The following is a 13559-nucleotide window of genomic DNA, read 5'->3' on the forward strand; positions in this document are numbered from 1 at the left end:
ACAGACAAGCAAAGGGCGGATTCTTCGCGAATTCTCTAGATTTCTGCAAAATTGGTTTAAAATAAATTATGGTGGGAACGGATGACCATCAAACGCCGAAATCACAGAGGAAAGAAAGCATTTGGTGCTGAATCGCTTTTTAGGAATTGACGTTACCATAGCACTGTCATAATTCAAGTCGCTAACCAATACATTTCAGTATCCTCGGAAATCGATGTTGGTTCAGTTATGCCGATCTGTTGGCTATATTAGGGTGGCTGTGTTATGTGCCCGCAGCATACGAGGCTGAATTTAATGAACACCCTTTCTAACTGACATCTGTTCATTGCATCACACTTTCATGCATTGAAAGCACAGTCATTTACATTCACCATGGTATTCTATTGCGCTACTCGTGGCTTTCCCACAAACGCCCAAGTCAGCAAAGAAAGAAAGGCATTCCGCGCCAAACCGCTTCCCACAAACCGTCCTCGAGCGCTCACATTGCCTTTGGAGGACGACAACGGTAAAAGTCAAATCGACCGATCCCAGAACATATTATCAAGAATAATCAAGAAGAGAAAAACAATACAGCAGCGGACTTTTGCCCAAAAAGAATCGTTGCTGATTACCCGCTTACCATACGAAGTTCGTATCCTGATATGGCGATACCTTCTATGCGACCAACATCTACATTTGGTGCGCGCCCCCAAGCGGCTTCTGGGAGTTCAATGCTATGAAGATGAGTCTATTGGTCCCTATCGCCACGAATGCTGGGGTTATTCGACAATTAGCGTACGCTCTACGGCTGGTTATTACAAAGGAAAGAAGGATGGTGCACAATGCGAGAATGCGAATCTCCTCTCTATACTCAAAACATGCCGACTAATGTAAGAATCCATATACCTTTAATTTTTTTTCCATGACTAGAAGATATATCTAACCGGTAAGAAAGATATTCAGAAGCAATAGATCTTATTTACAGCGGAAATACGTTCGATTTCAATAGCCCAGACACCATACTCAGTCTCTCGCAGACCATCCTGCCATCTAGACTCAATCTTCTTCGTGTCATTCGCTTGCAGCACTCATTTTTCCACTTTCCATATATCCGTTCAATGCCTGACACAGTATTTTCTCCAGAGGATATACCCTCATCAGACCAGGATCAATTTATAGAAAGTTCGTACACAGTCGCTCCCTTCGACGCAAAGACCTGGGAACAAACGTGCAGTGTACTTGCAAGTCTAACGAGTCTTCAAGAACTATACATGCATCTAGGCGGAGCTGCATTGGATGAACCAGGGGTCATGCGAGATAACATCAAACCGATACTGGGGTCATTGATGCAGATCCGACAGCCAGGATTGCTAATCTTCGAAGTCAGTGTTTCCTGGAGAGAAGATCCTGAGACGGTGTATAACGTTAGGGATACGCCGTTTCGACTTGTAAGCCGCCGCAGTCGGCGTGTCTGTTTCAGAAGTTTATGTTGGAGGGATTTTGTATCTGACACTGAGCCCTTTGCTCCGTGCTTCTCGGAGCATCCCACCCTAGAGATTTGATTGATGGTGTGTTCTCATTGAATGTCTTCCTTAATGTTTCATGAAGGAATGTATTATATATGTGGATTATGGTATAAATTATTGCCGCTCGGGGTTATTGCTTTCTATCACGGACTCCTCGCATTTACACTGCCTAAATATAATATACCTATTATTGGTAGCTAGGCTTATACTCTCTGGATAGTGAGAGTTTCGTGGTTGTGTGTCCCTTAGTCCCGGCTTCCAGTTCACTTCAATTCAAGCTCAAGTCCACAAGCCCACGCCACGAATTTGAATTCGCGGTATAATTCACCTGAGGGCTGCAATGTGAAGACCCAATAAAAGTAAACGTTCTCGTGGATCCCATACTATTTGTTCCGTCCGAAAATAGATATGAGCCCAAAATCAAGAAATTCCCAAAATGGGGAATAGATACAAATGACCTTTCTCCCAAAGGAGCGTACATACCCCATCCTCGCAGGAAGATTTTGTACTTTGCCCGTCCACTTGCCCATGCGCAGTCTACCAGCTGTAATAACTACGGTGTAATGGGGATCTTTTTCAAAGGTTTTAAGCCCTAGCTTAGTGTCGAAGACTGCTGATGCCTCACAGGAGGTAGATTGCTACGGAGCTAAAGTAGGTTTGGGTGCAAAAAACAACATGCATGCGCCAATTATGTAATTAGGCTTTCTTGGAGTGCCTTGAATTGTGGTGGCATCGACACTTCTTTTGCGCCCTCCGGCCGAGAGAAATTCCACGCCTCGTTTCCGCTTCGTGAGCCCGCTCTTTCTTTGATCCATTGGAAAAGTTGGTCTGTATTCTGGCACTTTCTCTGGGTCTTAAAGTCTGGGTACGGATAATGATTGCCCTCCATCCAGTTGAACGTTGCCACGTTGACATTAGGTTGGCACTTTAGCGCATCAAGTAATAGGCCTATACAGTGTGATCGGTGAGAAGCATCAAGAGCTGGCATCTTCGACATGTCGCCCCATTTAGATTGGTAATAGTAGTCGTAGTGGGCGAATTTTCGTAGCTGATCTAGGCAGTGGATCAGGTGCTGGCCGTCCATGGCCCCTACGTACATTTCTTCTCCGTAAGCTATCATAGCGGTATCAGTTATATACTCTTGTTGCTTCCTTGTTGATGCAATGCATGGCTTACCGAATTCTTCAGGCATCCTAACTGTGTATTCTGGATCCTTGCCTAGCTTTATTATTTGTTCCCTGGATAACGCCAGTAGTGGTGTCTCGGATAGGGCTTCCCATGCTGCGTCTACTTCAGGTGACGGATCTGCCTTATAGATAGTAAATGGGTCATTGAAGATGCTTGCATATTCTTGGTTATCCTGATGGAAGGAGAATTGAAACTCTTCAAGAAGCGGTGCTGCGCACAAACAATTAGTACTATACATCCTTATGGGATAGGAGCACTACTACTTACAGTAAGTATTCATTTCTTTAAGGATCCAACTAGGTGACTTTTGCTGGGCGAACATCCAGATTGTAAATATCAGGAACAGAAGATTCATAAAAAATAAAACTAGATTAAATGGGGCGATGAGTTTTGTCCGGAACGTGTTTTGAGGCGGTTGTGTCTCGCAGCCATCTTCAGACTCCGAMCCCGCCACATTTCCATAATAGAATGGCCTTGCCCACATAGTCGCACCGATGAGAATGTCTGGCTGAGTTATTAAGAGAGAGAAACCAAGTAAATTGAGAATTTCCTGCACCTCAGGTGGCTTTTATTGCAAGGAGTTGGACGGAATTGTCTACCAAGGCTAGAAAACTACCCGTCTTGTCACTCCCCACTACCAATGTTGGTTAGGGGTCTACCGGATATTGGCCCCAAAAGGTCAGTGTAAGCCTCAGTGCAAGCTTAACGCCATCATAAATGTATTGGGCTGTGAACTGCTCCACGGGTGCATATAGTTTATACTGCTAAAGGAACTTGAAAGCTCCGGTCGAGGCCACAAATAGCTAGACGAAAAATAAGAGGCCATGCTGGGGAAGGCCCATTTATTGGAGCAACAAATACTAGTACAGGTGACCACGCTGCCTGTGACGATGCCAATCTAGATCTCATAACAACTCCATTGCTATATTTAAGCTAGGCGCTATTCGGCGAGAATACAAAATATGAAGAAGAAGAAGAAGGGGAGGAGAAGAGTGAGCGCTATGGCTGGGGCCTAATAAAGCGATCAATGAAACGGTCAGATACTCCCAGGCGGTAATCTATGTGTAGAGCTTGATGAGGCGATCAGATAAATCGATCAGTGATAGCTGTCACACTGCCTGCTGAGGTAGTCACATCGCAAATGCCTTCCGCCAGTTTCTACCAGCCCCTTCCACCCTACCAGTCTAGCAATCGAAAGCCCGCCTGCAATAATTTGTTTCCCAATAATCGCCCGTCTGGGATCGTATTTCACAAGCTGCACCTCCGTCGTAGCACGAGCCAGCATAGCAGAAGCGAAAGCTATTGTAATTGCCATACGGGCTAAGCCTTTCAAACACGACGGTGTATGGCAATTGGGAATCCATGGCGTAGCCTTGGTAGGGTTTCACGTCCCCGGAAATATCCTCGCAAGCGTTGTTGGAAATTACCGCATGTTTCCAGTCCATACGATCCCGTAGTATTGGGAACCATGGAGGGTTCGCAATGGACTCCATTGCTTTGTCGCCCCAGATCGTCAAAGTGCAGGTCCCAGCGCCTGTCGGCGAGCAATCCGGGTTGGCGAGGGTGGCGGGAACGGCTGTAGCAAATATTGCGACAAGATACTTGATGAAAGCCATGTTTGGAGACTTGAAGGCTGGAGATGAGATGTTCTGGAAAGGAAATAGAGACTTGAAAGTTGAAGATGGGGTGTCTAGTGAATATCTTTTTTGTTCTGCTAGGCCCCTTTTATAACCTAGCTGTTAATGAACCTATATATACTTGATAAAACAGGCTGTACCGTAGCCTCTAGCCTTTTCACTTTTCTTTCTCGTGTTGTGCCGCATTTTTTTTTTTTGAAGGCCCTGTGAGACAAGTACTAGAAAACTTTACCCCAAGCTAAATTCTAATATACGAGAGTGAGTTGGTTGGTTGGTTGGTTGTTGGTATATCTATTTAACGTCCTGTGCGGCGGCCTTATTATTTGGCTTCATGTAGACAGTAAATATCAACAGGCTAAATACATGAATCTTGCTTTTTTATTTTTTAGGCTCTACAGCCTCCGTAATTCCACTTAGTTTGTTAGGGATCTAATGTAGATGCTATAGCCTATATATATAATATATCAAGAGGGAAATTCTTAAAAACCTCGTAAAGAACTGTGAAAATATCTAATATAAAGTAATTTGAGGGAGATATATTTTAAGGATTAGACTCCGTCCTCTCCCTGTCTTTTGTGATTGCAAATTAAATATCTTTTTGGCCATAAACCCCTCTATCCATTCGCCGAGGTCTTTCCTACCAGGATTCAAACCCAAGCGCTCCTTGTATATAGTGATGGCCAGGGGCCCAATCCGGCAGATCACTCTTCGAAACGTACCAGATGGCATGCCCCTCGGCCACTCAGCTCCCTTATATGTGAGACTTTGATCCTTAGGGCCAACATAATCACTGCGGTCAACAGGGGTTTTCTAATACCTAACTCGTTAAACAGTGGCATGTGATTTTAACTATAATATTTAAAAAATATAGTAAATTATTACAGTCAAATAGGAAAATACTAATAATCTTTCAATTTTTACTAAATCTCTCCATAAATATATCGCTTTAATAGATGCTACGCCACTACTCGTATCTGCTCAACCAATATCATGTCCTGTGGGGGACTGAGGAGGGAGGAGTATGTATAGTCAACATAGAAAGTGACGATTATGAGAGCTAGGCATATTGGTAACGGTATATTAACGCCCCTGTAAGTGTGCTGAAGAGTAAATATAATATGAGGAAAGAGAAAGAAAGAACAAGCAAGTTGTCAAATTTGCAATATGCATACAAGCTTGTATAGAAAGGGGAAAGCTTCGCATTTTTTGGTTATTCAGAGTCCAATTTTAGATTTAACCCAACCCCGGATCTGCCAAGAAGGTTAGGTTGGATATTCAGAATTTAATTTCAGACCCAACCCAACACGAACCTGCCAAGAACAGGTCGGACATTTAGAACCTAATCTAAAAACCTTAATATAAACCTGAGCTCACCAGCTCTGGGTTGTGATTCGGAGGCTGTACGCGGGCTTGGGAGGCTAGATGCTACTTTAATTACGTACTATGTACACTGCTCAGAATAAACTAGGTAACTTAGGTTGGAAATTTAGAAAGTGACCAAAAATCTATCCCAACTTGAGTCTAAGTCTGGGACTAAAAAAACTTTAGTCCCATGGGACTTGCAGAGATCTATATAATATTACTGATTTATTATCTAGTAAGTTATAGGATTTCTACTAAGGTCTACAAATATTTCTTTCTATGTCTAGTGGAATTCACCTGAAATCAGATTAGAACACTCAGAACTTCTTTGTTCCACTAGCATACACCATTCAGTATAGTCATTAGGAGATCAAAGTTGATGTCTCTCATCTATATCGAAACATTCTCATCATGTCATTTGCTCTCAACTATATAATCTATTATTTCGTATTCATGAGTACATACGACCATAGGGTGTGGAAAACAGGGCTTCCCGTCCGCTCAGCCGTACTTAAGCCACACGCCGGCTGGTTAGTAGTTGGGTCCACCAGCGAATCCCAGCTGTTGTATGTTTTTTGTTGACTTTTTTATTATTGATTATTCGTTCCATGAAGCAGATTTTACGGTGCTGCTCTAATTCCAGCTTTGCTTTGCCAGGAACTACTCGCCTACCCCTCTGGAATCGACTGATGTGGCATTCGGCTAAACCTTCCCTCGTCCAATAACCCCTCTTTTGCAGCCCTGTATTTTGTCCACCACACCTAATGATCTTTGATTTTTTGAATACCTTGTCGCAGCTGTCGGATTGGTGGGTTTACTCTAGATCAGTCCAAATTAGTATCTCAGACGCATGGGAAAGGAAGAAGTGACAAGCAAGATTGTATGTATTGAGTTGTCTGTTTATTCGTCAACATGAGGTTCCAAAGCCGGGTTTCTATAGACATTCTTCTGAGTTTATTTTTTGTGTAGTTGACGTGAGTTGTGATATATCATGAAGGAGTATATTTGAGGGCTAAAAGACAGAGCTTCTGATTGACTGCCTCTTTTGACTGCCTCTTTTGACTGCCTCTGGAGATCCGAATTATCTGACAGCCGCAAATACTGTCTGGTCGGGATTGGCCTTCATTTTCGTCCAGGACGCTGTCAAGAAACTATCAAGCAACGGAGATCCGCAACGCAATGAACGTACTTCCAAAAAAGCTAATCGGTGACTAATATAGCAATCTTGTACTGAAGAGTGTTGTGTTACTCTGAAAAATAGGGTTACTACGTAAGCCTGTTGCATCCATACTTGCTCAATTCTCGTCGTCTAACCTGGGAAGTCCTTTTGACCCTTGGAGAAAAGGATTCACTGGTGTAGATCTGTATGCGAAGCTTAACATTGATCCAATTCCGCTGTCTGAGATATCTATATCTAGGGGTTATGCCTTAGCCGGTAGATTTGTCTGAGCAACCTCAGATAGATGCATCAGTGTAACTAATAACATTATAATTTATTGCTACTTAGGGGTATCCAAATTTCTTTTTATCTATGGAGTACTGGTATATCAACGTAGCAAGGTGGGGATGACTATGGTTGCAGTAGCATGAACTGATCACGTTAGGGTTATATAATGTAAGTCAGCAACTTGTATTGATTCAGTAAAAGCATTACGATGTACATAGCACAGAGTAGCGGACCAGAGATTTTAATGGTGAAGTAAGCAAAGATTCAGTTGACGATTCGACAAGTCAAGTGTAAGTTGCCTTTGTTGAAAAATAATATCCCTCTCATACGGGTGGGACAAATGTGCAATGCCATTTAGGTTCTCTCCAATTGTTTCATGCAGTCTTCCCGTAAGGGGTCTATTTCCAAATTTGCTTCAGGTCTTACGGAAAAATCTTGATATGCGTTGAGTGGGTTTATTGACGAGTATATTATGTCTTTACTTGGACAAAAAAGACGCACGGTAGTCAGTGATCACGTATAAAGAAATCAAGTCTTGGTCACTAAGATGTATTTAAGAATAAATTTTATGAGCTGACCTCATGAGCATGTACGTGCGAAGCCCTTACGGATATTGACATCAGTGCTCTTCGCCGAATCGATAGTCAATTTGAAGGCCATATTGCCTGTTGTTATGGGCTGACCCGGCAAATCCGGCGAACCCAGATTCCCAGAGAGAAAGCCTGTTGGAAGCTCCTGATTTCCCTTGGCTATATAAGACTGTATGCGCGCGAAGAACTTGTTATTTTCTTTCTCTTTCTTCTCCTCATGCTATGTATTCTATTCGAATATGCCCTTATGGTGAGCGTTAGACAAGACTAGCTCATAACAATGAATGATTATTCGCTAAAAGAAACAGTATAGATAAGAAGTGAACATCTGCATCATTAACAGATGGAATATTACACGACGTGCTGCATGCCACCAAATCTAGGAACATGCAGAAAGAGTACTAGTTATGCGTGCCGTAACACTTGTAGGACCTATACGCATTCCAAGGTTAGAGGCAAAACAGAAAACCACTGGAATATAAGGAAGCAAACTTACTCGGACGGTCCCTCCCAGCCAACGCATTTCCAGCAGTCGAAGAAATGGGTAGGATCATACTTATTCTCAATCCGAAGCAGTTCAGGATAATTCGATCCCCAAAAGGTATCTTTCCATTCTGGTTCCAAGTAGTGGCCTTCATTGACATAGCATCCTCCACCAGGGGTCAATTCCTTTAGTGGCTCSMTGGTCTCCAACCATGATTCGACCATTGCGTTTTCATTCGCAGTAGGAAGCACATCGAACCATCCCCCTGTCATGATAAGGTGCCAGAGAGCTGTGCGCCAGGCAGGATTAATACTTGTCTCATTGCCATTTTGGGTATTGATAGGTGTGGTCATTATGACTTGAGTCATGGCAACGCCTTCGTCAGGTATATACTTATTGCTGAGACGAACTCCTTCAATAGTAGCGTCAACTAAGCCGGTTATATTGGTTTCAAACAATGATTCCGGCACCAGTCGACTTGCGAGAACGTCGAAGATACCACCTGGTGTAAGCCGAGTCGCAATTTCACTGGTGAGACCCAGGAAGCCGGTGTAATTGGGATAGGTCGTATAAGAGCTCTCGGAGACAATAATCCCCGTTTGGTTGGTCAGAAAGGAGGAAAATTCACTTGTGAGGGATTTTAAAGCCGTTACATTGTTCGAAGGCAGCACTAGGTAAATCTCAGCTTTATCCGCCCAATAATAAGCGTGTCCTGAAACGTTGTTCTGTGACCAGACAGGTTGGTGAGTGACGTGCTGTGTGAGGACATCTTCCAATACTGCATAATTGCTAGTTTCGTTGCCGGGGAGTGTGAAGTTGGCCCTGAACGAGTACACATTGATCTTTATTGACGGATACACTTGGAAGCGGTAGCTTGTCAAAATGGCAAAGGAGCCTCCGCCTCCACCTCGCATGGCCCAGAATAGTTCGGGGTCATTGCATTGATTGATTGTTCGGAATTCGCCGTCTGCTGTCACGACATCAAATTCGATCGCATTGTCCACCATCAGACCATACGAAGGGCCAAAGACACCATGGCCACCTCCTTGACCAAAGCCGCCAGCAAGGCCAACCGATCCTTCGTTGCCACCAGTCACGTCGAAGTTGAGATCCCCGAAATATGAGTACACGTCCGCCGCCTGAGCACCGGCTCCCATCTCACCAACGTTTTGCCCATTGGAAGCAGGACAGTTAGACGCGGTAAAGTTTTCATGGTAGGTGATATTGTTCATGTTATGAGTCCAGATTGCCAGCGTGTTAGGGCTAGTAGAGCGGCCAAAGTAGTCGTGTCCCGTGTTCTTGATCGAGACTCGGAGATTGTGCTGTTGGGCAAATTTCACGGCAGTGGCTACGTGACTTGCGTTTCGAGCATCGACATACAATGACGACAGTCGGCCAAGGGAACACTGATCGGAATAGACCACAGTCGGGTCATAAGGATCCAGAGTACAGGTTTGGGTTTGACACACTTCCCAGTTGAGTCCTGTTGCTGCGCCGTATACTTCGGTTCGTGCCTGGTTTACTGAGTAGTCCTCTGCGGCGACAACACAGGCTGAAGGGTCATAGTAGGGGGAGTCGTAATAGCAGCTTGCTGCATAGGGGATCGTGCGGTGTAAGTTTCCGTCCAGACTGCTGTTGAAACTCTCCCATTCTTTGATAGTCGGCCAACAGGAGTGCCCAGCGTGACAGTTGTACCCCGGGTTACTAGAGTTGAGGTAGGTCGCCGATGTGGTGGTGATAAGGTCAAGGACTAGCCATGCGGAAGCCGCCTTCACCAAAGAAGTACATGGTATCTGTAACATAGCGAGAAGCTCGAGCTTTGGAGATGTATGGAAAGAATTATTGACAATTCCACGATATAGTAGCCAGGTACTCAGCAGGTTTTATTTATACCCGGACATAATCAATATCCTTTCCAGTTTTGGGCGCCCCCAAGTCTGCCCTTTTCACGAAAAGTATTCCCAACAAAAAACAATTTTGGCAATTCATTTAATCTAGAGTCCCAATTACCCCAACCCTGATCTTTAATTCGCCCTGTCCCAAGCTGAAGTTGTTGGTTGTATCTCCACTGTTTACGTATGACGCAATGACTAGTTAGGCCTATTTAGCTAATGTCCAAGCTGACTTTCTTTAAAATAGCAACTTATCTTAGAATGTATGATATCTACGGATTAGACTTCTTGTACATACTGCTATTACAAATAGGGTATACTATGGGCGACCCCACAGGGGCTGACACAGAATAACCTTCTCATGAGTAATTAGCGGGCCGTTAAATACGAGCCTACCAGGCCTCTATGGCTGATTTGGGTAAACAATATACGTATGTCTTACACTGTACAGTCTCTCCTATCTAAAAGGTACAGCGTACTACATCGTGTGAATTTACCTTAAAAGGCCGTTGGTTCCTCCCTAAGTTTCCCAGCCTCGAGATGGGAACCAAATCGCCAGATCTAACTAGAAAGGAGTCCGAAAAGCTGTCTGTTAGACTGGATCTCGAATCTATTCGCGAATCGTGACACCTCGATTGCCGAGTGCAGTTTAACGCGAGCAGTTTCTATTTATTTTCGCACGGTGCCGATCTCCAACATAGGTTTGATATGATACGTCACCGATTTATCTTCTAGACCCCAACGCTAAACCAAACGTAGTAACCAAGATGTTAAGATCATTGTAGGGCCCACTATGCATAGGGGCAACTCGCCGATCCTATCATATGGCATGGCACATTAAAGCTGTGCGAACGACTCGAAATTGGACTTTCCGGTGGTCCACACGTTCTTAGCACTGCTTGACAGTGCTTGTTTACTGGAGAATCGGGTTAGGCATTAGGGGTTAAATTAGCATTGCGCAGGAACGAATTCCAGCTTCGGGGAATCCGCATTGGGTAAGAAATCAATATTGGAGTTTAGTTGAGTCCATCAATTGGTCGCGGGGCATCACCGCATGATGAATTAATATATATATATATATATATACATGTATATGTATGTGGTATAGTCAGCTCTTGCGATGAAGCAGAGGTGGGTACTTCAATCAACGCCCAACGTATTTGAGCTTTAGACGACGAGCTGGTGAGTGACCCAACGCAGTGTCGGGAGAAAATATGCCTTTCGGCGGAGCTAGAGGTGTCATTAGCTTCTATATCATATGGCAGGCTCCTGCACAACCTACCTAGGTATTTATAGGTCTTTGGTCCTGTATACGTGAATAAAAATAGCTGCGTTGACAATGGACGTACGCAACCCTTATTTATTCCGATTTGTTGATTCATGTGTTGTTTGTTATATAATCAAACTGTGCTATTGCACCAGACGGCACAAGCGCAAAAAAAGAAGAAGAAGAAGAAGAAGAAGAAGAAGAAGAAAAATAACAATATATAATCATGAAGATTCTTTTTAAAAAGTTAAGCTTGCATTGGGATATAAGTCATTGGACAGTATGTAAGCAAAGTTCCACCCATTGAGATCAATAAGTATCCATATCCTGTAAAAGCTGCTCTATCTCACAGTTTTCGCCTTCCTTTGCGAATTCTATTGTTTCTTGATCTCGTATTGCACCCGACTCAAGGAGTAATTTGACAATGTCCTTGTAGCCTCTTTTGACTGCCAAACGCAAGGGTGTCACTCCGGATACTCTTTCATATCTCTTTATAGACCCTTGTTCATCGGCAGACAGCTTTTTCTCATTCCAGGCCTCCAGATGAACGTTTGCGCCGTGGCAAAGCAAGAGCCGAACTATGACCAGTGCTAATCTCTCATCTCGCGCAGACTCAATTGCCGCATATAGAGGTGTTGTTCCAGACATTCTTCCCGATGTACTCTCCGTCCTATTCTGATACATTCTCCTAGTCTCTCTCCCAGCCTCTGCATTGATATATGCACCATTTGCAAGTAAGAGCTGTATCATGTCTAGCCCTACTACTGATTCCTCTTGAGACGCTGCCGTCCTCTCAACTGCTAGTAGAAGAGGCGTTATCCCCCAGGTACGAAGACGTGTGTAAGTGACGTACTCTTCCTCGTCTATAACACTTACGTCTAAAGTTTCCTTAGCATTCACATTGGCGCCTCGTTCAAGCAGCTTTTGCGTTAAATCATAGCGACCATTTCTCACCGCCATATGCAGAGGTGTCATTCCTTCCTCTGAAGACATATCTCGACTGTAAATAGCACTGATATCAACTTCTTTCTTCTCTAGAAGAAGGTCAACCACGTCCGTATGTCCTCCACTGATTGCCATGTGTAGTGCTGTCTGTCCCTTGCCACTTCTTGCGTTGATATTTGCCCCTTTTTTGAGTAGCATCTGCGCCACCTTTAATTGTCCGCTTCCAGAAGCCTGGCAAAGTGGAGTGACTCCAAAGCGAGATATCTTCTGTAAGTGGCTCCTCGCATCTGGATCGGCACTATTTTCTAGAAGAATTTGGACAATCGTCTCCTTCTTCAGTTCGACTGCGTAACATAAGTATCTCTCCATGTCCACACGAAGCCTCTCTGCAAGAAGAATACGGATTATGCCCACAAGTCCATGACCCACTGCCCATGAGTACAGGCTCTCATTCAAGTACGACAGGTAGCTGCTGAGGTTGTTTCCTTTTCGTGCTAGACTTGATCCTACTGTTAGTGCACTGGAAAGAGTCTCTGGATCTAGACTGGTTGAATTCTGCTTAAGCCGATTAATGACTATTTCACTTCCGTTTTTTGCGGCTGTCATCAATGCAAAACCTTCAAATATCTTGAGATCGAGAATGTCTGAGTCACGTCTAAATAAGTAGACATACGCTGATTCTATGAGAGTCAAAAGAGTTTCGACGTCTATCAATTCGGTAAGCCTAGTATTCTCGAAGGACTGTAGAGGGGGTTTCGAAGGTAGAAGCCTACCTGTTTCCAAGTTAAATCTAAGCGTTTCAGTCCCAACCTTCAGGGATTTTATACTTTTCTTCCAATTGACCATATCGGAGAAAGTAGTATATATAGTGTTATTAAAACCCACTTTCAGAGATTTTCCATTTTTCTCGACCTCTAAGTAGAGGTCTTCCCGTACTAAAGTTGGATGTTAATGAACCGGCTTATATAGATGCAATTTGTGAACAAATACTTACATTTGAATTCAATCAAGGAAGACTCATGCTGGTCTTGAGCAACTAATCTTCCACTTCTTTCGTGTTTATGCATCAAGAAAAGCACCACACATGTTTGTGGTGAAGTGAGGTCAGATCGTTGGTACAAAGAAAATCTATTTCATGATTCAAGGTCAGTACCGAAAGCTAGGAAACGTTGCGAGTTTGTTTGATTCTATGCCTTCATAGGACGCAAAGACAGCTCCTTAAGAGGATGAATGAAATGAAGA

General features: G+C 43.8%; 2 protein-coding genes across 2 annotated transcripts; both read right to left on the minus strand.

Moving 5' to 3' along the window:
• Positions 1-3877: 3877 nt before the first annotated feature.
• BHQ10_008425 (uncharacterized protein) lies at positions 3878-4309 on the minus strand (the record flags this gene model as incomplete). Its single annotated transcript, XM_040881229.1, has 1 exon — positions 3878-4309. The coding sequence occupies one exon, from the start codon at positions 4307-4309 to the stop codon at positions 3878-3880; it is 432 nt and encodes a 143-aa protein (XP_040736927.1).
• Positions 4310-8221: 3912 nt separating this feature from the next.
• BHQ10_008426 (uncharacterized protein) lies at positions 8222-10015 on the minus strand (the record flags this gene model as incomplete). Its single annotated transcript, XM_040881230.1, has 1 exon — positions 8222-10015. One exon carries the CDS (start codon positions 10013-10015, stop codon positions 8222-8224), a length of 1794 nt encoding a protein of 597 aa, XP_040736928.1.
• Positions 10016-13559: the final 3544 nt, after the last annotated feature.

Source organism: Talaromyces amestolkiae (genome assembly GCF_001896365.1).
Source record: "Talaromyces amestolkiae strain CIB chromosome Unknown scaffold19.1, whole genome shotgun sequence".
Classification (NCBI taxonomy): domain Eukaryota; kingdom Fungi; phylum Ascomycota; class Eurotiomycetes; order Eurotiales; family Trichocomaceae; genus Talaromyces; species Talaromyces amestolkiae.